The sequence below is a fragment of the Herpailurus yagouaroundi genome, unplaced genomic scaffold (assembly GCF_014898765.1).
Source record: "Herpailurus yagouaroundi ecotype Mexico unplaced genomic scaffold, PumYag 139, whole genome shotgun sequence".
In the NCBI taxonomy this organism is placed as follows: Eukaryota; Metazoa; Chordata; class Mammalia; order Carnivora; family Felidae; genus Herpailurus; species Herpailurus yagouaroundi.
The window spans coordinates 59,591,749-59,617,951 of NW_024412394.1; the positions used below are offsets into that span (position 1 = coordinate 59,591,749).

General features: G+C 36.2%; 1 protein-coding gene across 3 annotated transcripts in view; it reads right to left on the reverse strand.

The window, feature by feature from the left end:
- ASCC3 (activating signal cointegrator 1 complex subunit 3) overlaps positions 1-26,203 on the reverse strand; it is a 369,269-nt gene that overhangs the window by 253,782 nt on the left and 89,284 nt on the right. For all 3 annotated transcript variants that reach the window (XM_040474260.1, XM_040474261.1, XM_040474259.1), the window contains exons 9-10: positions 12,935-13,135; positions 12,341-12,481 (exon numbers count right to left, since the gene is read on the reverse strand). In XM_040474260.1, the coding sequence (XP_040330194.1) occupies positions 12,341-12,481; positions 12,935-13,135 (342 nt within the window). The remainder of the gene's footprint in view (positions 1-12,340; positions 12,482-12,934; positions 13,136-26,203) is intronic.

A 26,203-nucleotide genomic window follows, 5' to 3' on the forward strand; every position in this document is an offset into this window, starting at 1 on the left:
TAAGGCATAGGCTGAATAATTTCTGTACTTCTGAACTTTATACTACTTTCATATTTCTGTTTGTGGATTTTCTTCTCCTGACAGATAACATATATGGTTCTGTTTTCAACTTTTAATTTAATAATTCAGAAAAAGATTTGGACATTCCAGACCTTCAAAACAAAAATAAACTTTCTTAGCAATCCCTCATGTATACTTTAATAATTATTCTGTGATTTTTTTTTAATTTTTTTTTCAATGTTTATTTATTTTTGGGACAGAGAAAGACAGAGCATGAACGGGGGAGGGGCAGAGAGAGAGGGAGACACAGAATCTGAAACAGGCTCCAGGCTCTGAGCCATCAGCCCAGAGCCTGACGCGGGGCTCGAACTCACGGACCGCGAGATCGTGACCTGGCTGAAGTCGGACGCTTAACCGATTGCGCCACCCAGGCGCCCCATTCTGTGATATTTTTAATTGTCTGTTGTCCATTAACAAGAGAATAGTGTATTTTGTAACTTCCACTCAAGAAAACAGAATAAGCTGATGTAAACTCTCCTCACCAGGTCAGAAATATAAAATACAAGAGGAAATATTTCAAACAATGAAAGCACAAGCATGCGCGCACGCGCGCGCGCGCGCGCACACACACACACACACACACACACACACACAGTAAGATAGAGAATCTAAAGATAAAAACATCGGCCTCTAAGGCTGGGCTACTTTCAAAGTTACTGAGACCGTGCCACTGTAATCTGCAGATTGTATTACCATCTATATTAAAAACCAACGATATTTATAGATAAGTTATCAGTATTAATAAGAGCCATTTAACAGCATTGTGGGATACAATGTAAATACACAAAAATCAACATTCTTAACTCCAGTGATAATCATCACATAATAGAAATTTTTAAAGATAGCAACTAATAATACAAGATCTTAAATGAGCCAATGAAAAGATATATAAAACCTATAATGAAAATTATAAAACATTTCTGAAGGGCAAAAATAGACCTAAAATTTGGAAAATATATAATGGTAATGGATGCAGAGAGAACATGATAAAAGGGTCGATTCCCCCCCCAAAGTATTCTATAAATTCAATGCAATTCTAATCAAAATCCCAGCAGATCCTTTAATGAAATGATAGAGTGTGATTTCAAAATGAAAATACTCAAGTAAAGGTCCAAGACAGCTAAGATTATTCTGGAAAATGAGAATAAAGTAAGGAAGTGGGATTTGCTTTACACTCAACAGTTATTCTAAAATAATAGTAATTAAATGTTTTTTAATGTTTATTTATTTTTGAGAAAGAGAGAGAGAGACAGAGTGTGAGCAAGGGAGGGGCAGAGTGAGAAGGAGACAGAGAATCTGAAGCAGGCTCCAGGTTCCGAACTGTCAACACAGAGCCAGACACAGGGCTTGAACCGTGAGATCATGACCTGAGCTGAAGTCGGACACTTAACTGACTGAGCCACTCAGGCATCCTTAAAATAATAGTAATTAAAACACTGTGGTCCTGAGGCCAGGACAGACATATACATCAATGTAACAAGAGGAAGCTTAGTAGAGCTATAAGAAAACAGTAGAATTTAGAATATCATGAAGGTGACATTTCATATTCACCAAGAAAAAGAGAAAAACATGATGACTTTTCTTAGATAAAACAATAAAATTAGAACCCTGCCCTCATCAAAATAGCAATAAAAATTCAGGGAGATTCAAGACTTAAGTATAAAAAAACAAAACTTTAAATCTAACAGAAGAAAAATGGTAGAAAGAATAAAGTAGTATTTCCTAGAAAATACAACTAATGAAAAAGGCACAAACCACAGATGAAGTTGATAAATTTGAATGCATTATAATTTAAGTCTACATGGCTAAGAAAACGGAGGAGACACATTTCATCTTATTATTAGTAAAAATTCCAAACAAAATATATAAAATAGACATCAGAAGACTCTAACAGTCAAAGAGGGACTTTATAGGGACTTCAGAATTCAAGGAATGACTTAGCAGTGAGTTCCTTAGGGTTTCTTTCTTTGATTCCAATACATCCTAGCTTGGTGTGGAAGAAGGTCACAACTCAGAAAGCTTAAGAATGCAGAACTCACCTTCAAACAAAACAAAGCAAAACAGTTAAAATACTAGAGGTTTTTCTAGCCAATGTACTGAAGGGAGAAACCCTGACAAACTAACACTTTTTGACAATACCAGCCAAACACCATTAAGGAAAAATGTGGTCCTCCCCAACCTCACCGTATGCTGATGAGACTGGCACTGAGGGGGTGGGGACATGTGTGAAAAGAGTCCTGGGTATCATTTGAGCAGTAACAGGTAACAAGATTTAAATAGAAACCAGTCTCATAACATAATACCCAAAAGGCCCAGCATACAACTGAAAGTAAACAATAACCAGGAAAATCTCAACCCAAATGAGAAAAGACATGAAACAGATGCCAAGACTGAGATTACCAACATGTTGGAATTATCTGATAAGATTTTAAAGCAACTATCATAAAAATCTTTCAAGGAGCAGTTTCAAACACACTTGAAATAAATTAAAAAAAAAAAGTCTCAGCAAAGAAAAACTAAATAGGAAGTTTAGAAATGAAAACTGACAACACCCTAAATTAAAAGTCACTGTAAGCAAGCATGTAGTCAATAGATGAAAGAATCCATGAACTGAAAGATGGATCAAAAGAATTTATCAAGGGGCGCCTGGGTGGCGCAGTCGGTTAAGCGTCCGACTTCAGCCAGATCACGATCTCGCGGTCCATGAGTTCGAGCCCCGCGTCGGGCTCTGGGCTGATGGCTCAGAGCCTGGAGCCTGTTTCCGATTCTGTGTCTCCCTCTCTCTCTGCCCCTCCCCCGTTCATGCTCTGTCTCTCTCTGTCCCAAAAATAAATAAACGTTGAAAAAAAAAAAGAATTTATCAAATCTGAGCAACAGAGAGAAAATAGATTGAAAAAAAAAAAAAAAAAGAACAGATCTCAGGGTCCCGTGGGACTATAACAAAAGATCTAACATTCTTGCCCATGGAGTCCCAGGATAGGAGAAAGAACAAGGGACTCAAGAAACACAAGTTCAAAGTTTCCCAAATGTGACAAACCTGCAGGCTCAAGAAGCTAAAGAAACACTAAACAGAATAAACCCCAAACATCTACAACTAGACATGTCATAATCAAATTTCTGGAAACTAGAGACAAAGACAGAATATTAAAAGACCGAGAGAAACATTTTACCTATAGAGGAAGATCAATTTGAATAACAGTGGATATTTCTTCAGAAACCATGGAGACCAGAAAAAAGTGGGGCATTTTTCAAGTGTGAAAGGAAAGAACTGACAACCTACAAGTTTATATCCAGAAAAAATATCCTTCAAGAATGGAGATGAAATAAAGACACCCTCAGATTTTATAAAGAAGGCAGCAATAAATTAAACATGTAACACACAAATATCCAGATAAAATGGAAACCTAGCATATGTAATTTCAAACCCATTTTTTCAACTCCCCTTCGTTCCCACCCTTTACTCCTACGTATATACATATTCTCAGTAAAATAAAAACCCTCCTCAGAGAAGAATAAATCAGGGCAGTATGCGTGATACGAGCACATGCATATGCATGCACACCACACACAGCCTCCCAACCAAGGTTACCGGAGCTCTAATAACAGAATATTACAGAAATTCAGGGTTCCCTTTGCTGTTGCCTACACCTAAAAGATTTTAACAGAGTCTCTTTCCATCCCCAGCCAAAAGAGAAACAAAAACAAAACCTGAAACAGCTCATCTTGACTCCAAAAGTTGCACAGATAAACTCACCCCAGCCTAAGGATGAGCAAACAAATATAAAAGAAATAGGAGAACAATTTCAGAATTCAGGGCACATGCCTTGCTTTAATGTAGAGTTACTACCAGGACAGGAGAAATCTTTTTTGAAGTTTCTGACCAGTATTTTCACTAAGTAAGGTTCAAAGGAACACTGCATCTATGGTATTAGAGAGGGATGCAGAAAAGATAACCTGAGATGAGGAAGCACAGGGGTAAGGAAAAGTACAATTGCTCAATGGAACTATTAAAAACAACAGTGAACACTGTGCAACAGTAACTCTTCACAAATGATCCAGTTAGGGGGAGAAATCTGAAAGTAATCAAAATGAAGAACAATAGAAAATAAGGTTGGGAAAGAAAAATGGGGTTTTCACTGATGACAAATTTACTGAGTTCTTTAAAGTTGTACAAAGTGGCTTTTCAGTTGAAGACCATCTGGTCTTCAACAACGTATTTGTTGTCTACGTAGGCTGTTTCTCATGACAATAAATCTTAGAATTATACAGTCCTGTCTTGTAGAAAGAAATTTTACATTCAAACCTCAATAAAATCATAACTGCTACTAGACCTGACAGTCCCTAGTGAACCACAAAAGAAATCACATCTCGTATTATACTTAATTTATACAAGATTCTTAACAAGCTAGGTAGTTGGATTTAATTCAATAAGCAATAAAGAACCAATGAAAGTTTATGAACAAGGGAAAAATATGTCAGAATAGTATAACAAAGAATTTACAAATGAGACTAATTTGCTTTCCCATATTGTAAAAATAAAGACCAACAATACTGAAAATATTTTTTAAATGACAGGGGAATTTCAAGATTATATTTAATTATATTAATTATTGGGAAACTTATTTACCAAAAAAAAAAAAAAACCAAAAACTAGAAGGGGAATCATTAAAAGCTATGAAAAATGACAAAAGTGAAAAGGTGGGAAAGCAAAATATTCAAACTTCAAAATTCAAAATTGAGTATGTCTGTACCCCTACATGTCCTGCAATATTCCCGCTTTGCTTTCTCTGCAGCCCAATCTCAAAGGCACTGATAACAGCACTGTCTACTGATCTTTGAGAATCTGTGAGAATACATAGTAGGACAAGGTAAAGAGGTTAGTATACTAACCTCTAGGGTTAGAGTAAACAAACTATACAGTTTCAGATCGACAAAATTAGCATCACTAATAGTAGGGCTATATTTACCATGGAGGAAAATAAAGAACAAACACAAGTGATTCAATTTATAGACTATTACTGAGGGCAAGCACATGGTCCCTGCCCTTACGGAATTAACAAATACTGACCAATGACACAAAGCAGGTCTAGGGAAGTTCAGAAATAAGCAAATGGGGGGGGGGGTGTCATAAATCTTTTGAAACTATAATATATAAATCTAAGTAGATTTGAATTTTACTTTATCTGTAAAGTAGAGACACTAGTCAATAAGGTTCTTGTAATGACTAACCAAGGATACACATATATACTTAGCATAGTGACTGACTCATAATTTGAATGCAAATGTTAACTCCCTTGTCTTTCCATAAGTGTTCTTTCATTGGCATTAGTAACAGGTAGATACAGTGCAAGAGCAATTGCAATTTTGAGAGTGGGCCAGATTTCTAAGATCACACCAGATCCAAAACCATCGATTTTATGGAATAGATCTTATTTTATGAATATAAATGAATGGTGATATAGGATTCAGACAAGAGAAAATAAAGTACTCATGGGGTTTGAACTGGGCTTTGAAGAATGGATAAGATTTGGATAACTGTCAATGAATAAAAAAAGACATTATGAAAAAGAGAAAATGCATGAGGAAATAGAATTGTTTACTTGAGAAAATGTTACTTGAGCAATGCTCTTTAGTAAAAGCAAAAATGGTCTGGTTAGAGTGCATATAGGAAAGCAGTTGGGACATAAGGTTGAAAAGCAGGCTGGATGTAGATTATGAAGAGAATCCACTATCTTATGTAAGTAGTAGTTCTCAAAATGATTTGGCTTTGGAACCTCTTTGTACTCTTAAAATTACTGAGGGCCCAAAGAGCTTTTGTATTTGTGGGCTTTCTTTCTTTCTTTCTTTCTTTCTTTCTTTCTTTCTTTCTTTCTTTCTGTCTTTCTGTCTTTCTGTCTTTCTGTCTTTCTATCTCAATTTCTTATACTAGAAAGTGCTGGATGGGTGTTCAGTGAGGGGATGTACTAAATGGGTTATGGACATTAAGGACAGCACTTGTTGGGATGAGCAGTGGGTATAATATCTAAGTGATATATCACTAAATTCTACTCCTGAAACTATGTTAACTAGCTTGGATTTAAATAAAATTTTAAAAATTTTTAAAAATTTAAAAAAAGAATAGAAAGCATTCATTCCATAAGCCATCAATGATGACAACATCACACCTTATGCAGACTCTGGAAAACTCCACGATATATGTGTGAGAGAAGGAGAGTAAAAGAAAATAATATCATCATGTTATTCTAAAAATAGGTTTTTTTTCTTTTTTTTTTTTATTTTTTTTTCAACGTTTATTTATTTTTGGGACAGAGAGAGACAGAGCATGAACGGGGTAGGAGCAGAGAGAGAGGGAGACACAGAATCGGAAACAGGCTCCAGGCTCTGAGCCATCAGCCCAGAGCCTGATGCGGGACTCGAACTCACGGACCGCGAGATCGTGACCTGGCTGAAGTCGGCCGCTTAACCAACTGCGCCACCCAGGCGCCCCTAAAAACAGGTTTTAACTTTGCCAACCCCGGAAAGAATCTTAGGAAATATAACATCCCTGTACCGCATTTTGAGAGTTCCTGCTGTAGTGTAATGAGAATGACCAAATCAATGCAGAGTTTAAAACCAAAAACCAAAAAACCAAAAAACCAAAAAAAAAAAAAAAAGGCTGTTAATGGTGTGCAGAAAGACCAAAGTAGAATTACACAGAGGAAGAGCCGTGGTTTTGGCACAACAGTGACTTAAGATTGCCAAAGCTGAACTTACCATTTGTAAAAAATTTCTTAAGGCTAGACTTGCAAGCAATAAAAGAGGAATAAACTGACTTGCTTTCTTCCCTAAAATTGTATCCATTAGGATACAAAACTCATTTCTTTAGGTAAGACACATCATATGTATGGTCTCAGATACTCTAGAATGGTTCAAATTTCAGAAAATTTTAATGGAGACAATTTTTTAAAAGTCAAATTTTGAGTTAATCTATATGCCTTACAAGACATTATAAAAGTAAAAATCACATACTAAAAAAATCAGTCTATGTGTCCTGATGTGTAGTTTTGAGATATGACCTCTGTAATTGTATGTTCAGGTAACTCTGGGAGCTAACTTGGAATGTATCATATGTAACACACCTTCTTTTTTTTTTTTTTTTTTTTCAACGTTTTATTTATTTTTGGGACAGAGAGAGACAGAGCATGAACGGGGGAGGGGCAGAGAGAGAGGGAGACACAGAATCTGAAACAGGCTCCAGGCTCTGAGCCATCAGCCCAGAGCCCGACGCAGGGCTGGAACTCACGGACCGCGAGATCGTGACCTGGCTGAAGTCGGACGCTTAACCGACTGCGCCACCCAGGCGCCCCTGTAACACACCTTCTATAAATACATGAGCATACTTTCAGAATCAAATGTGTCCATAAGTTTGAAGTCTGCACTGTGTTATACAAATCTGTCAACTTCTTTCCATTATACACACTTAAAAATTTAAGCATGATTTAGTTCATTATGTTAAAAGAACCAAAATTTGTTCAAGTGACTACAGTTGACCCCTGAATGACGTGGGTTTGAACTGTGCAAGTCCCCTTATGTGCAGATTTCTTTTGATAAATATAATATAGTACTATAAATGTATTTTCTCTTCCTTACAATTTTCTTAATAACATTATGTCTCCTCTAGCTTACTTTATTGTGAGAATAGATAGTATATAATACATATAACATATAAACATATGTGTTAAGAGACTATGTTATTGGAAAGGCTTCTGGTCAACAATAGTTAAGTTTCTGCAAAGTCAAAACTATACATGGGTTTTTAACTATGGTGGGGGGGGATGAGCACCTCTAAACCCCCACATTGTCCAAGGGTCAACTGTATATGTAAAAATATAATTGTTACTCCTGTTTTCAGGTAACAGTTCTCTAGATTCCTTAACAAAATAAAATTTAAAATGTTTCAAGGAGGGGCGCCTGGGTGGCTCAGTCAGTTAAGTATACAACTTCGGCTCAGGTCATGATCTCACCACTTGTGAGTTCAAGCCCTGCGTTGAGTTCTGTGCTAACAGCGCAGAGCTTGGAACCTGCTTCGGATTGTGTCTCCCTCTCTCTCTGCCCCTCCCCTGCTTATGCTCTCTCTCTCTCTCAAAAATAAAGTTAAAAAAAATTTTTTTTTAATGTTTCAAGGAAAAGGCGGGGTGGTATCTCAACACTCAAATTTCATAGGAAATGTTAGAAATTTACAGAAAAATCCTTTAATTAAAACCTCATGGGGCGCCTGGGTGGCGCAGTCGGTTAAGCGTCCGACTTCAGCCAGGTCACGATCTCGCGGTCCGTGAATTCGAGCCCCGCGTCGGGCTCCGGGCGGATGGCTCAGAGCCTGGAGCCTGTTTCCGATTCTGTGTCTCCCTCTCTCTCTGCCCCTCCCCTGTTCATGCTCTGTCTCTCTCTGTCCCCCCCCCCAAAAATAAATAAACGTTGAAAAAAAAATTAAAAAAAAAAAAACTCATTTTAAGGGGGTGCCTGGGTGGCTCAGTCAGTTAAGTGTCCAACTACAGCCTAGCTAATGATCTCGCTGTTCCTGAGTTCGAGCCCCGTGTGGGGCTCTGTGCTGACAGCTCAGAGCTGGGAGACTGTTTCAGATTCTGTGTCTCCCTCTCTCTCTATTCCCCTTCCCCACTTGAGCGCTCTCTCTCTCTCTCTTTCTCTTTCTCTCTCTCAAAAATAAACATTAAAAAATTTTTTAAAATAAAAATAAAAATGCATTTTAAGAAATTATTAGAATGTCTCCACTCATGTGATGATTAAAATAATGACAATAAAAGGCATTTTGCATATAATATGTTGAATATATTTTTGAGAAAAATTCATTTGGAATAACAAGATTCTAAAAAATGTTATGAGGAAAAAATGTATGGGTTTTGGATAAATTGTTTTTTTTTAATGTTTATTTTTGAGAGAGAGAGAGAGAGAGAGAGAGGGAGAGACAGAGACAGAGACAGAGTATAAGTGGGAGAGGGTCAGAGAGAGAATCACAGAATCCAAAGCAGGCTCCAGGCTCTGAGCTGTCAGCACAGAGCCCCACGCAGGGCTCCAATTCACAGACCAAGAGATTGTGACCTGAGCCAAAGTTGGATGCTCAACCGACTAAGCCTTGTGGTGCCACGTGTCCCTTGGATAAACTTTTAAAAGAACAGTTAGATTTTTAAAATATGCTTCCCACCTTCACTGCTAGAAGAAGACAATTAGTATGTTTGAAATACTAATAAACTCAATAATAAAAATATTAGGAAATTGAAATTACCAATAATGGCAGAAGAACAAACAAGTGGCAGGAATTTCTGCAGATAATCATAAAATACTGTATACAATTAAAAAAAACTGTTTAAGACACAGGGCAGAATCAGAAAGTGGTAAAAAACAGAGAAATGTAATATCAATTGAAAGGGATTAAGAATTACCAGTTTGCAAATTACTGACCCAAGAGTATGATCACAGACCCACTGCTACGGCTGCAAAAAAAGGAGGCACCTCTCTGGCTGAAGGTGCCAGATATCAGAGTTCAGAGGTGGGATTCAGAGTTGAGAGAGCAGCTTGAAAATCAGTGTGAAAAGCCCAATAACATGGGAACCTTCCAAATGCCGGAATAAAAGCTAGTAATACTTTTATGGGAGAAAACCCAGGAGTCCCATGTAAAAAAGCAGGCCAACACCAGAACAAAACCTACTCTAAAAAGACATAACTACCCAGAACAAAATCTGTAAGCTTGATGCTTTTCCTACATGACTGAATTTCCCAACCATGCACAGCTCTAGTGGCTGAAAGCAATAACTAGAGAAGCTTAAAGTGTCCGTTGATAGAGTTCAGGACATGCTGATCCAAAGAATCACTATAGAAAAGAACACTATCGTTAATAAAAGAGACTCATATCCCTTCAAGGCAATGGGATAAAACGTACGTCAAAAATTACCATATTGATTTTAGCCAGAGTAATTAATGAAGACCCCACATATTAGTCTGGTCTTTAAAACCTAACCCTGTATCACAGTTATGCAATATAAGCTAAAACTTACAATGACAGAATAATAAAATTATTCGTTTGTTTACTATTCAGCTATTACCACTGACAAGATATTTAAAAATAATGTATTTTTTATAATAAAAACACATAATTCTTTTACATTATCTTAGGATTAGAATTTACCCAACAAAAGACCTAAATTAACTGTCGTAGAAGTACACTATACATTTTAAAATTAATTCTGAAGCTGAAATGTGAAAGAAAAGAAAGGTCAAGCTCCTAAGGTGCCATTACCTGAACTCATAAATATGTGATCAAAATTCAAATAATGTGTGCCTTATTGTCGACCATTTTCAGCAGTTAAAAATCTATTCATGTTAACAAAATAAGTAAATCTGAGATTGTAGTATAATGTAAAAGGGCAAAGAAAAAGTTTTTAGATCCTAAATATAAAAACTATGTTGTAGCTCCACTGACTTTTTCCTTCCGCCACCTCTTTTTGAAACACAAAACCATTTGTTAAATTAGAGATTTTTTAAAAACTGTGACAGATGCTAAACATTAATACACTCCCCTCTATTATTTCATAAAATAAAAAGGATATTAAAAATGATGAGTGCTAAATCCTGATTACTGCCTTTTATCTACTACAACTGAAATATGTGTCTGATCTTCACTAATAAATCTTTAAAGTCTAAAAGTATTTTTTTCTTGGCTGTTTTAATAATGCTGTAATGAACACAGGATCTTTGAGATCCTAATTTCATTTCTGTTGGATATACACCCAGAAGCAGAATTGTTGGATCATAAGGTAGTTCTACCTTCAATTTTATGAAGAGCCTCCATGCTGTTTTCCAGGGCTGCACCAATTTACATTCCAACCAACAGTGCACATAAGTTCCCTTTTCTCCATATACTTGTTGGCATTTCTTATCTTGTCTTTTTGATAGTAGGCATTCTAACAAGTGTGAGATGATATCTCAGTTTTGATTTGCATTTCCTTGATGATTGGTGATGCTGAGCATCTCTGCATATACCTACTGTCCATCTGCATGTATCCTTTGGAAAAATGTCTATCTGCTTCCTCTAACCACTTTTGTTTGTTTTTTCTAGTTTCACTGAGAAATAATTAACATATATCACTGTATGAGTTTAAGGTATATAGCATGATGATTTGACCTACATATACTGTGAAATGATTATTATGGTAGGTTTAGTTAACATCCGTCATACAATTAAAAAGTTACCAATAAAATGAAAAAGAAATAAAAAGAAAAAAAATTCTCCTTATGATGAGAACTCTTAGGATATCCTCTCTTAAGAACTTTAGCTGTATAACATGTAGCAGGGTTAGCTATAGTCATCATGTTTTACATTGTATCCCTAGTACTTATCTCATAACTGGAAGTTTATACCTTTTGACCACCTTTCTCCAATCCCCATCCCCCAACCCCTGACTTTAAATTCTAATAGTATTAATTACATATCAGGTATAATGTTTAAAAAATACATATTTAACAACGAGTAAGGACAGGTAATTTGTCCTGAGACACTGGCAAGGATGTCAGGCTAATAGGCCAGTGTATTCCCTAGTTCCCACTCCAGATCATCCTTGAGGCTGAACTATCCCACTAATATTTGGTTATCCACTATTGGATTTTTCCAGAGCATAATGAACATTACCTTAGTTGATGTTGCATCAATTAATGATAATCTTGTTGTAGCTCTAATATAGTTTTTGCCTATTCAGTCATAGTATAGGATCCTTGAAAGCAGGAAGGGTATCTTCAATATCTTTGCTGTCACGCACTTCACCTAATATAGTGCTATATACAGTGCGTGATTTAGTAAGTTTCTATCTGATGAAATAAAGAACGACTAAAAACTTTTATTTTTTGTTAAGCAATCCTTATACAATAGTTTAGAATACTAGTGGGGTCATTTAAGAATCTATATATTTTCCTGCTCTTGAAACTGAAGTCTGGTCTTATCCACATTCTCATTCTCTACTGTTTAAAAAAAACATTTAGTGTTAATGGACTTAAAATTTACACCAGACATCTAACAATAGTCAAGATACAGCAAGAATCATAGAGTTAGAAGGGATAAAATAGGACAGTGCACCAGCAAAAACCTCTTTTGTGGAGGTAAGATGTAATTACAGACAAAAGAAGTTCATTTCATTAGGTTTATGTTTTATAGCTACTTAGGTATAGTTGTTTAACAATTTTCACTATTACCTGAAAAATAATGGTATTAAAAAAGTCTAAGTACACAACATACCTGAGTTCGTAAAATTTCATTTTTTGACAACTGCATATCCCCAGTCAATTCTTTCACAACGATGCCCAGTGGCTCTAGACGTTTGCTGAAGTAATTTGTCATTTCAGCTGCCAAGGCTTTCATTGGAGCAACATATACAATCTGTGCCAAGGAAAACACTACCTTGATAAATGAGCAAAACCTAGAAGGTCATTTGTTTCACAGCAGTCCATGTAAGTCACAATTTATTGTGAAATATAATTGTAGCCACTAGGAGTAAAAAATCTTAATAGTGATATCTGAAAAGTACTTCTCCTTCTTGGATAAGTGTGCAGCTATTTAAAGGACAATGAAATTTTTGTATATAGTCTCATCCCTCTGAAAATTGGTTCTGCTTCAAAGCTAAATGTATTTTCACAGCTTTTCACAGGGGTAATAGGATTTTCCTAACACAAACTGGGAATGCTTTCACAGTAATAGAGAAATTCAAGCAGCAATCTTTACATGACATCATGAATATATCCTTTTATTCTAGATTTCATGTAACATGAACAACTACAAATGATTTTAATTTTACAATTTAAAAAGTTATGGTCTAACCTGTTAATTTCCTACCTTAAATTCATTCTTTTTGATAACACCTTGTTGAAAATGTTGGCGAATTTCATGCAGAACTGTAAGCATTGCAATATTGGTCTTTCCAGCCCCAGTAGGGGCACAAATCAGCATGTTCTCATTGGTGTTGTAGGCAGTCTCAAACACAATTGACTGGATTCTATTGAGTCTCCTCATTCCTTTGAAAGCCAGCTGCCCAATCTAGAGAGAGAGAGAGAGAGAGAGAGAGAGAGAGAGAGAGGGAGAGAAAAGGAAAGAAATAAATGACTCATAATAAATGACAGTAATGTGAAGGACTCATACAAAATATTAAATGTAAACATTTACTTCCTTTGATTAAAAAAATGACTAATTTCAATATGTCCTATATTTAAACCAAAGTATGTACCTTTGAGAACTCACAACTACTGTATAATTCTAATGCATTTGGGAATTACATATTCACTGAATTTGAAAAATATGATAATGACAGTATACCTATATTTTTATACACAATCTTAAGTACAAAACAAAAACAAAATGAAACAGGTATTTTTTTGAGTTGTGATGATATTCTAGTTTAGTTAGATTAAAGATGACTAATGAAAGTCCAAACAAGAAACTTCTTGGGTATATAAATCAATAGGAAATTCTGTTTCAATATGTTATGGATTTAAAAATACTTTTTTTAAACAGCAGCCATAAGAGTAGGAACAATAGCTGTAGATCACATTTATACAGAACTTATACTGTGATATATATGTATTTGTGAGCATTTTGGTACATTTACTCAATTCTCAAAACAATTTTATGTTATAGGTTCTTTTATTATGTGCCTTTAATAAAGAAGAAAATGAAGACAGAGTGGTTAAATAATTTTTCCTAAAGTCTCCCATATGAAAAGTCTTTAGAAATGAAAACTACAATGTCTGAGGGCAAACAAAAAACCAGATAGGATTAATGGCAGGAAACTGGAATGGCTATAGTAATATCACAAAAAATAAATTTCAAACCCAAGAATAATTACCAGGAATAAAGGCAGTCATTTCACAATGAAAAAGAGAATAATTAATTATAGTCATAAAGGCTAATATACCTAATAACAGATCTTCGAAATACAGCAAATGACTTCAGCATCCTTCCCAACAGCTGACAGGACAAGTAGGCATGAAAATCAACAAGGTTATAGTAGACATGAACAGCACTATTAACCAATTTGACCTGACTGACAGGTCAGGTATTCATCTAACAATAGAATACAAAATCTTATCAAGTGTTCATAAAACATTAAAAAATACAGTATATTCTAGACCATAAAACATGTTTCAATAAAAGGAAAAGTAACAAAGACAAAATATGTCCTCTGATCACAACGGAATGAAATTAGAAATCTTTAACAGAAATATCTTTAGGAAATATCCAAATATTTGAAATTAAATAACACACTTCCTAAATAACCCATGGATGAAAGAAGAAATCAAAAGGAATTTGGTAAGTATTGTTAACCGAAGGAAAAAGAAAGCTCGACATATCAGAATTTGTGGATGCTGCTAAAAGTAATACTTAGGGAGAAATATATAGCACTAACCACCTATATGAAAAAAGAATGGTTTTAAATGAACAACTACATCTTCCAGAATAAAAGAGAAAATTAAGACCGAACTAAGCAGAATAAAGGAAATAGTTAGAATCAAAGTGGATATCAAAGAAATGGAAAACAAAAAAGGACATTCTTTGAGAAGTTCAATAAAACTGATTAATCTAGATCCATCAGGGAAAAAAAGAGAAGACAGACATTACTTATGCCAAGAATGAGATTGATGGCATCACTACAGATGCTACAGATATTTTAAGAATGGGGAAATTTTAATAAATAACTTTATGCCACTACACTTGACAACACAGATGAAATGGACAACTTTCTTAAATGACACAGGTAACCAAAGTTCACTCAAGAATAAATGTACAACTTTAATAGCCCTGTATCTATTAAATAAATTAACAGGCTGAGATTAAAATCCTTCCCAAAAAGAAAACTCCTGGCCCAGTTAGCATCATTGATAAATTCTACCTAACATTTAAGGAGGAAATACCAATTCTACATGTGGTTTTAGACTATTCAGAATAACTGCAAAGGAGAAAATACTTCCCAAATCATTCTATGTGGCAAAATTTCCCTGATATCAAAATAAGACAAAAAAATTACAGAACAATACTCTTCATGAACACAGAAAATATAAACAATACTTACATAATTCTACAACATAATAATAATATTACCAAGTGGAGATTATCACAAAAATGCAGGGATAGTTTAACACTGAAAACTCAGTATGATTCACCATAGAAATAAGCTATAACAGAAAAACCACATGATCATTTCAATAAATGAAGGGGAAAAATCTGACAAAATCCCATATCCATTCCTGATTAAAAACAAGTCAAATCAAATCAAAACAAAACACTTTCAGCAAACTAGAAATAGAAGGGAATTCTTCAATCTGATAAAGGGGATATACAAAAATGCTACAATTCATACTATTCTTAATGGTGAAACACTAAATGCTTTCCCCTAAAATCAGGAACACAACAGGGATGTTGCACTCAACAGTTAATATTATACTGGAGGTTCTGGTCAGTGCAATCCAGCATTTTTTTTTTTTTTTTTTAGAAATAAAGGCATTTACACAGTAAAGAAGAAAAACTGTCTTCATTTAGAGATGACATGACTTTCTATGCAAAAAATCTGATGGAATCTACAAAATATCATCTAACACTATATGTGATTTAAAAAGTTTGTGGGATATAAGTTCAACATTTTTTAAAAAGTTATATTTCTATATACTAGCAGTGAAAATCTGAAAGGAAAAATTTAAAAATCAATTACAATAGTATCAAAATTATGAAAATCTTAAGGGATGAGAAACATATATATTGAAAACTACATAATTTTGCTCAGAGAAATAAAAGAAAATCCTTTAAAAGATGCCAATTCTTCCCAAGTTTATCTATAAATCCAGTGCAATTCCAATCAACATCTCAACTGATTTCAACTGGTTTCAAGGATTATTAAAAAACTAGAGAAATCAAGTCAGCATTGTATTAGCATAAAGATAAATAGATCAAGAAACAAAACAAGGAATCCACAAATAAACCCTCATATATACCAACAACGGATATTTGACAAAGGCTCAAAGGCAATACAGATGACGAAGGATAGTATTATTCAATAAATGATGCTGGAACAAATGGATATGTATATATAAAAAATAAACAAAAAACAAACAAAACAAAACAAAACAAAAAAACCCCTTGAATCCATACCTCCCACCATACAAAAATTAATTCAAAAGTAGATCATAGATCTAAATGTAAAACTTAAAACTATAAAACTTGTAGAAAAAAATGGAAGAGAACATTTTTGTGGTCTTGAGTTAGACCAAAATGTCTTAAGTATACCATAATCTGTAAACAAAGAATTGATAAACTGAACTTAAGCCAAATGAAAAACCTGTAATCTTCAAAATATTAAGAAAATGAAAGAAGACAGCATGGAAGAAAATCTTTGCAAAGTATACATCTGACAAAAGACTTATGTCCAGGATATATAAAGGATTCTCAGAACACAACAATAAGAAATCAAACAATCCAATTTTTTAAATGGGCACAATTAAACAGTCAATTCACCAAAGAAAGTATCTGGATGGCACACAAAAAGATGCTCAATATTATTAGTCATTAGGGAAATGAAAGTTAAAATCACAGTGAGATAAACTACACATCTATTAAAATAGCTACAATTTTAAGAAGTGCCCACTTCAAGTGTTGATGAGGATGTGGAGGAACTGATACTCATAATTCTGCTGGTAGGTATCTAAAATAGTACAAAGACTTTGCAAACAATTTGACAATTTTTTAAAAGTCAAACATATAATTAAACATATGATCAGGCCATATCACTTCCAGGTTCTACCAAGAGAAAAAAAACAAACATATGTACATACAAAAACTTGTACTTATACGCAATGGTCATAGAAGCTTTATTTGAATAGCCTAAATCCAGAAACAACTCAAATCTCCATCAACAGATGAATGAAGATAATGTGGCATATTTATACAGTGGGATACTACCCAACAATAAAATGGAAAAAATTACTGAGATGTAACAAAATAAATGAATCTCAAAATGACTGTTGAATGAAAGAAGCCAGGCAAAAAAAGAATATACACCGTATGGTTACATTTATATAAACACCTAGAAAATCTAATCTAATCTATAGTGACAGCAGATTAGTTGAGGCTGTGCCTCATCCTAAATGTGTGATTTAATCATATCAGATAATCTCAGATCCTCAGTTTCCCTACTTTTGCAAAGGAGATTAATATTTACTGCATGAAGTAGTTCTGAATATGAACGCGTTGGTATAATAAGCACCAATAATGTTTCTGCAACTTAAATTTTAAAACTGGCCTGGTTTGCTCTTTTTTGCAAGAGAGCTTCACAGATGAAACAATGAAACTAGCCTAATTTCTCCCTGCCAGCAAAATATGTCTTATTTTAGCATACAATGCAAGAGCTACCATTCAGATGATCAATTAGTCATCAACCAATGAAAAAATAAAACATTTCTAAGCAAAAATAAATAAAATAAATAAAATACTGATGTATACATACAATTACTATCAACAGAACATCCTGGCAAGAAACAGTAAGCTTAAAAAACAAAAACAAAAAACCTCCAAAAATTTACAAATTACTTAAAACAGTGCATGTTCTGCTCCCTCCCCCAAAGTTTTTTTTTTTTTTTTTCACTTTGAATTTAGGAACTTGAATAAACACATTTAATCAATAAACGTTGGTAAAAAAGAATGGGCAAACACTGTAACTTAACGGTATTAAAAAACATCACTGGAGAACTCAGTACATTTCAAACTGTGTGGACTAGTGGAACATGAGATAATTAAGTTAAAGTTCATTATGCACAAGGGATTTCTTGTATTTCAATGATACATAAATTATATACACAAATATCTTAAAATTTTAAAGCAGAAGAAAAGTGTGGTTTTATCAAAACTCTACTCAAATTTAGAATTGTGTACTAATAATTTTCATTATTTTATTTATACTTCACATACTAATGTCTAATTAAATGGCTCTAACAACCACTGCTTCCAAATATTTGCTATTCTTCTAACTTAAAAGAAACATGTATTGATTTTATATATTAATGATGCATAAAGCTAAAACTGCAATTAAGCAGCATGCTAGTATTTGCTTTTAAACAGCAAATACTCATGGCTCATTTATGATAAGGCTTTATGTTCAGTATTCTCCCTTTTAATTAGTAGAAGCATTTTCAAAACATACCATAATCAGCAGATCAAAAAATATTTTAAATATTACAAGCTTTGGGTCACCTGGGTGGCTCAGTCAGTTAAATGTCAGACTCTTGGCTTTGGCTCAGGTCATGATCTCATGGTTTGTGAGTTTGAGCTTCTGCACTGACAGTGCAGAGCCTACTTGGGATCCTCTCTCTCCCCCCCTCTCTCTGAAACCTCTCTCCCCAACCCCAGTCCACTCTTTCTCATAAATAAACTAAAAAAATATATTACAAGTCTTATCATAAATCCACTTGTCTACATATTTTGGATTCATCAGACTACTAATCATTCAGGAAATGACATGACTCTTTTATGCAATTCTTGGAAAATATATATGTTTCAAATATCCCTTATAAAACACTGACTACACAGGCTGCTGTCAACTACACACTTCACTCTAAAAAAATAATCTGGATAATACTATTTACCTGGGAGAACAAAAATGTACACTAAGTATACTACATTAACTGTTTACAATAATCAAATAAGGTACCTACATTGCCAGTCAATTAAAATGCATTAACTAGGTATTTAAGATGAAGCCAGGACCATGCTGCCCTCTCTAAGCTAGTGTATCATAAGATTATGCTTAAGATTATTCTAATAGTAAAGATTACAATTTCAGCATATATTTAGGAAAACTCATATAGATACCAAAGACACACACTATATAATTTTCATAGATTAAGTTTCATCTGGCTCTTGATAGCATGTGGCTTGGGCTTAACATTTCAGAATAGAGTCGACTGCCACTCAGTACTCTCCGTGCAAGCTTCATTTGCTGACCCACCCCTCAAATACACCTCACAAACCATGTTCCACAGCACAAGCCACTTACAAGTCACGGGGTTAAAAATAAAAGTTTATATGAATAGCTTTGAATAGGAATTTAATATTTTTGGGTACTCATTAGGTAATTAGATAATTTTAGATAATTAGGTTTTTATTTTAAAAGGTCTTTACTCACTGCTTGTACATGTATAAAACCCTTTTCAGTAATCATTCTAAAATAGAAGATTTTAGGCCTTCATAATAGGATATATTAAACAAAATTTCACCTTTCATTCATAGCTGGGGTCATCATGTGCTCATCTGGCAAATATTTATTGTGCTACAAACTGTTTAAGTGGTCAAAAAGGTAGTAACACAATTTGTAACGAAGGTAGGAAACAGAAAATACACATTCACTAATGAATAGATTATTTCAAACACTGATATGAATTAATTTTTAATAGATGGTATATATGTGAACCAGACTAATTGGCACTTTGCACAAATCTGCCATGATGAAGGTTCTGTGACCTGAAACCTTCGTAAGAATAGCCCCTTCCCCTCCCACATTCTTTTATTTAACCACATCCTTAAGTACACGATTAGGACATAACATCCTCAAAGTGCTCTGGAGATAAGACTATGAATACACACTTATTCTTAAACATTCTCCTCTTGAATGATCTCCCAGCATGTACTCGCAGTCTCTAGGGCTACAAGAGCAAGTCTTAAAAGATATGGGGTTAGGGGTCTATTTCTCTTGCAACCACCTAAGACAGTTCTATCTGTAAGTCCCCTTAATAAACCATTTCTTGTCAAGCTGGACTTGTTGGGCCTTTTCATCAGCCTTTTTCTTTGCTCTTAGAGCTCCTACAGCCTTTGGAGGTAGTTTTGCATATACTTACCTTTCAGGGAACAGAGTAATACAGAGGAAGAGGGTGTGAGAGACTGGGTAAAAAAAAAAAAGAGAGAGAGAGAGTAGATGGATGGCAGTTCTATTGATGATATAAGAAAGATTCAGAGGACAGACTGAGAGAGGAAAAAGAAAAAAACACTACATCTGAAGAACTCATTATATATCCGAGAAGAAATTTCAAACAGGCATTGCATCTGACTTTGGAGCTCAATGGAAAGATCAAGATTTTTTTAAAAACTCATTTTCAGAGAGTTATGGTGACTTTCTCAAGGTTACATACTAGTAGCAGACCTAAAATAAAATTTCACACTATGCTTCAATAACAAACATTTAAAAAGGAAATATAATGCAAACCATATAAATTTTAATTTTCTAGCAGAAACATTAGAAAGTTTTTAAAAATTAAAATTAATTTTATAAAAAGGTTATATAACCCAATGTATCTAAAAAATTACCTTTTTAATCCATAATAAAAATTATTTTTTTACATAAGAAGGTTGAGAAATAAGTGTATTTTACAGTTAGAGCACATCTCAATCCAGACTAACCATATTTCTCTTTTATTATTTAAATTTTTTAGTTGAAGTATAGTTCACATATTATATTACTTCCAGGTGTACAACATACTGATTGCATAATTCTATACATTACAACATGCTTACCATGATAAGTGTAGTCACTATCTGTCACGACACAAAACTGTTATAACCTAATATGTTCCCTGTGTTATACTTTTCATCCCTCTGACTTATTTATTTTATAACTGGCAGTATGTACGTCTTAATCCCTTTCACTTATTTTGCCCATTCTCTTACCTCTACCTCCCTCCAGACTGCTCAACAGCACATGTAGCTAGTAGCTGCTGTTTTAAAAAGTGCAGCTCTAGCTCTCTCCCCGGTATCTCACCGCTGTGTCAGTGCACTTAGGCATCAGCAAATTAATGAGAGGAGAGAGGAGGCCCCTGCTCTTGGGCACCCGCAGGAACTTACTCCAGCTCCAGACACACCGTAAACACTTTCATCTAACGGAAGATAGGCTGTGAAATCGGATTTCTGAACCACAAGACACTTGTGTAAAAACTGCATTCCATGCCAGGCCTGAAATGTTCCAAAGCTCAGTTCGCTATCAGCAACCCAGGTGGTGCAATTAATAAAGAGCTAGCGTGGGGCCACTGGCACCAACAACGCAGCTCCTTAGAACCTGAACTTCCTATTTGTTCCATTCCTTGGGTAGATAACGCCTGTTAATTACTCTGGAGAAATTATTTTGGCGAGGAGAGAGGGAAGATGGCGGCGTAGGAGGACGCTGGGCTCACCGTGCGTCCTGCTGATCACTTAGATTCCACCTACACCTGCCTAAATAACCCAGAAAACCACCAGAGGACTAGCAGAACGGAGTCTCCGGAGCCAAGCGCAGATGAGAGGCCCACGGAAGAGGGTAGGAAGGACGGCGAGGCGGTGCGCCCTCCACGGACTGGACTGGTGGGAGGAAGCCGGGGCAGAGGGGCGGCTCGCCGGCCAAGCAGAGCCCCCCAAGTCTGGCTGGCAAAAGCGGAGGGGCCTGATGGACTGTGTTCCCACAGCAAGCGCGACTTAGCCTCTGGGAGGTCATAAGTTAACAGCTCTGCCCAGAAAGCGGGAAGGCTGGAGGACAAAGGGAGGGAGAGCTGCTGAGCCCCCGGACGACAGAGCTCAGTTTGGTGGGGAACAAAGGCGCTCGCCAGCGCCATCTCCCCCGCCCATCCCCCAGCCAAAATCCCAAAGGGAACCAGTTCCTGCCAGGGAACCTGTTCGCTCCGCGCAAACACCCAACTCTGTGCTTCTGCGGAGCCAAACCTCCGGCAGCGGATCTGACTCCCTCCCGCTGCCACAGGGCCCCTCCTGAAGCGGATCACCTAAGGAGAAGTGAGCCATGCCTGCCCCTCCTGCCCCCGTGCACCTTGCCTACCCACCCCAGCTAATACGCCAGATCCTCAGCATCACAAGCCTGGCAGTGTGCAAGTAGCCCAGACAGGCCACCCCACCCCACAGTGAATCCCGCCCCTAGGAGAGGGGAAGAAAAGGCACACACCATTCTGACTGTGGCCCCAGCGGTGGGCTGGGGGCAGACATCAGGTGGGACTGCGGCCCCACCCATCAACTCCAGTTATACACCACAGCACAGGGGAAGTGCCCTGCAGGTCCTCACCATGCCAGGGACTATCCAAAATGACCAAGCGGAAGAATTCCCCTCAGAAGAATCTCCAGGAAATAACAACAGCTAATGAACTCATCAAAAAGGATTTAAATAATATAACAGAAAGTGAATTTAGAATAACAGTCATAAAATTAATCGCTGGGCTTGAAAACAGTATAGCTGACAGCAGAGAATCTCTTGCTACAGAGATCAAGGGACTAAGGAACAGTCACGAGGAGCTGAAAAACGCTTTAAACGAAATGCAAAACAAAATGGAAACGACGACAGCTCAGATTGAAGAGGCAGAGGAGAGAACAGGTGAACTAGAAGATAAAGTTATGGAAAAAGAGGAAGCTGAGAGAAAGAGAGATAAAAAAATCCAGGAGTATGAGGGGAAAATTAGAGAACTAAGTGATACACTAAAAAGAAATAATATACGCATCATTGGTATCCCAGAGGAGGAAGAGAGAGGGAAAGGTGCTGAAGGGGTACTTGAAGAAATCATAGCTGAGAACTTCCCTGAAGTGGGGAAGGAAAAAGGCATTGAAATCCAAGAGGCACAGAGAACTCCCTTCAGACGTAACTTGAATTGATCTTCTGCACGACATATCATAGTGAAACTGGCAAAATATAAGGATAAAGAGAAAATTCTGAAAGCAGCAAGGGGTAAACGTGCCCTCACATATAAAGGGAGACCTATAAGACTCGTGACTGATCTCTCTTTTGAAACTTGGCAGGCCAGAAAGAATTGGCACGAGATCTTCAGTGTGCTAGACAGAAAAAATATGCAGCCGAGAATCCTTTATCCAGCAAGTCTGTCATTTAGAATAGAAGGAGAGATAAAGGTCTTCCCAAACAAACAAAAACTGAAGGAATTTGTCACCACTAAACCAGCCCTCCAAGAGATCCTAAGGGGGACCCTGTGAGACAAAGTACCAGACACATCACTACAAGCATAAAACATACAGACATCACAATGACTCTAAACCCGTATCTTTCTATAATAACACTGAATGTAAATGGACTAAATGCGCCAACCAAAAGACATAGGATATCAGAATGGATGAAAAAACAAGACCCATCTATTTGCTGTCTACAAGAGACTCATTTTAGACCTGAGGACACCTTCAGATTGAGAGTGAGGGGATGGAGAACTATTTATCATGCTACTGGAAGCCAAAAGAAAGCTGGAGTAGCCATACTTCTATCAGACAAACTAGACTTTAAATTAAAGGCTGTAACAAGAGATGAAGAAGGACATTATATAATAGTGACAGGGTCTATCCATCAGGAAGAGCTAACAATTATAAATGTCTATGCGCCGACTACCGGAGCCCCCAAATATATAAAACAATTACTCATAAACATAAGCAACCTTATTGATAAGAATGTGGTAATTGCAGGGGACTTTAACACCCCACTTACAGAAATGGATAGATCATCTAGACACACGGTCAATAAAGAAACAAGGGCCCTGAATGAGACATTGGATCAGATGGACTTGACAGATATATTTAGAACTCTGCATCCCAAAGCAACAGAATATACTTTCTTCTTGAGTGCACATGGAACATTCTCCAAGATAGATCATATACTGGGCCACAAAACAGCCCTTCATAAGTTTAGAAGAATTGAAATTATACCATGCATACTTTCAGACCACAATGCTATGAAGCTTGAAATCAACCACAGGAAAAAGTCTGGAAAACCTCCAAAAGCATGGAGGTTAAAGAACACCCTACTAACGAATGAGTGGGTCAACCAGGCAATTCGAGAAGAAATTAAAAAATATATGGAAACAAATGAAAATGAAAATACAACAATCCAAACGCTTTGGGATGCAGCAAAGGCAGTCCTGAGAGGAAAATACACTGCAATCCAGGCCTATCTCAAGAAACAAGAAAAATCCCAAATACAAAATCTAACAGCACACCTAAAGGAAATAGAAGCAGAAGAGCAAAGGCAGCCTAAACCCAGCAGAAGAAGAGAAAAAATAAAGATCAGAGCAGAAATAAACAATATAGAATCTAAAAAAACTGTAGAGCAGATCAACGAAACCAAGAGTTGGTTTTTTGAAAAAATAAACAAAATTGACAAACCTCTAGCCAGGCTTCTCAAAAAGAAAAGGGAGATGACCCAAATAGATAAAATCACGAATGAAAATGGAATTATTACAACCAATCCCTCAGAGATACAAACAATTATCAGGGAATACTATGAAAAATTATATGCCAACAAATTGGACAACCTGGAAGAAATGGACAAATTCCTGAACACCCACACGCTTCCAAAACTCAATCAGGAGGAAATAGAAAGCTTGAACAGACCCATAACCAGCGAAGAAATTGAATCGGTTATCCAAAATCTCCCAACAAATAAGAGTCCAGGACCAGATGGCTTCCCAGGGGAGTTCTACCAGACGTTTAAAGCAGAGATAATACCTATCCTTCTCAAGCTATTCCAAGAAATAGAAGGGGAAGGAAAACTTCCAGACTCATTCTAGGAAGCCAGTATTACTTTGATTCCTAAACCAGACAGAGACCCAGTAAAAAAGAGAACTACAGGCCAATATCCCTGATGAATATGGATGCAAAAATTTTCAATAAGATACTAGCAAATCGAATTCAATGGCATATAAAAAGAATTATTCACCAGGACCAAGTGGGATTCATTCCTGGGATGCAGGGCTGGTTCAACATTCGCAAATCAATCAACGTGATACATCACATTAACAAAAAAAAAGAGAAGAACCATATGATCCTGTCAATCGATGCAGAAAAGGCCTTTGACAAAATCCAGCACCCTTTCTTAATAAAAACCCTTGAGAAAGTCGGGATAGAAGGAACATACTTAAAGATCATAAAAGCCATTTATGAAAAGCCCACAGCTAACATCATCCTCAACGGGGAAAAACTGAGAGCTTTTTCCCTGAGATCAGGAACACGACAGGGATGCCCACGCTCACCGCTGTTGTTTAACATAGTGCTGGAAGTTCTAGCATCAGCAATCAGACAACAAAAGGAAATCAAAGGCATCAAAATTGGCAAAGATGAAGTCAAGCTTTCGCTTTTTGCAGATGACATGATATTATACATGGAAAATCCGATAGACCACCAAAAGTCTGCTAGAACTGATACATGAATTCAGCAAAGTGGCAGGATACAAAATCAATGTACAGAAATCAGTTGCATTCTTATACACTAACAATGAAGCAACAGAAAGACAAATAAAGAAACTGATCCCATTCACAATTGCACCAAGAAGCATAAAATACCTAGGAATAAATCTAACCAAAGATGTAAAAGACCTGTATGCTGAAAACTATAGAAAGCTTATGAAGGTAATTGAAGAAGATTTAAAGAAATGGAAAGACATTCCCTGCTCATGGATTGGAAGAATAAATATTGTCAAAATGTCAATAATACCCAAAGCTATCTACACATTCAATGCAATCCCAATCAAAATGGCACCAGCATTCTTCTCGAAACTAGAACAAGCAATCCTAAAATTCATATGCAACCACAAAAGGCCCCGAATAGCCAAAGTAATTTTGAAGAAGAAGTCCAAAGCAGGAGGCATCACAATCCCAGACTTCAGCCTCTACTACAAAGCTGTCATCATCAAGATAGCATGGTATTGGCACAAAAACAGACACATAGACCAATGGAATAGAATAGAAACCCCAGAACTAGACCCACAAACATATGGCCGACTCATCTTTGACAAAGCAGGAAAGAACCTCCAATGGAAAAAAGACAGTCTCTTTAACAAATGGTGCTGGGAGAACTGGACAGCAACATGCAGAAGGTTGAAACTAGATCACTTTCTCACACCATTCACAAAAATAAACTCAAAATGGATAAAGGACCTGAATGTGAGACAGGAAACCATCAAAACCCTAGAGGAGAAAGCAGGAAAAGACCTCTCTGACCTCAGCTGTAGCAATCTCTTACTTGACACATCCCCAAAGGCAAGGGAATTAAAAGCAAAAGTGAATTACTGGGACCTTATGAAGATAAAAAGCTTCTGCACAGCAAAGGAAACAA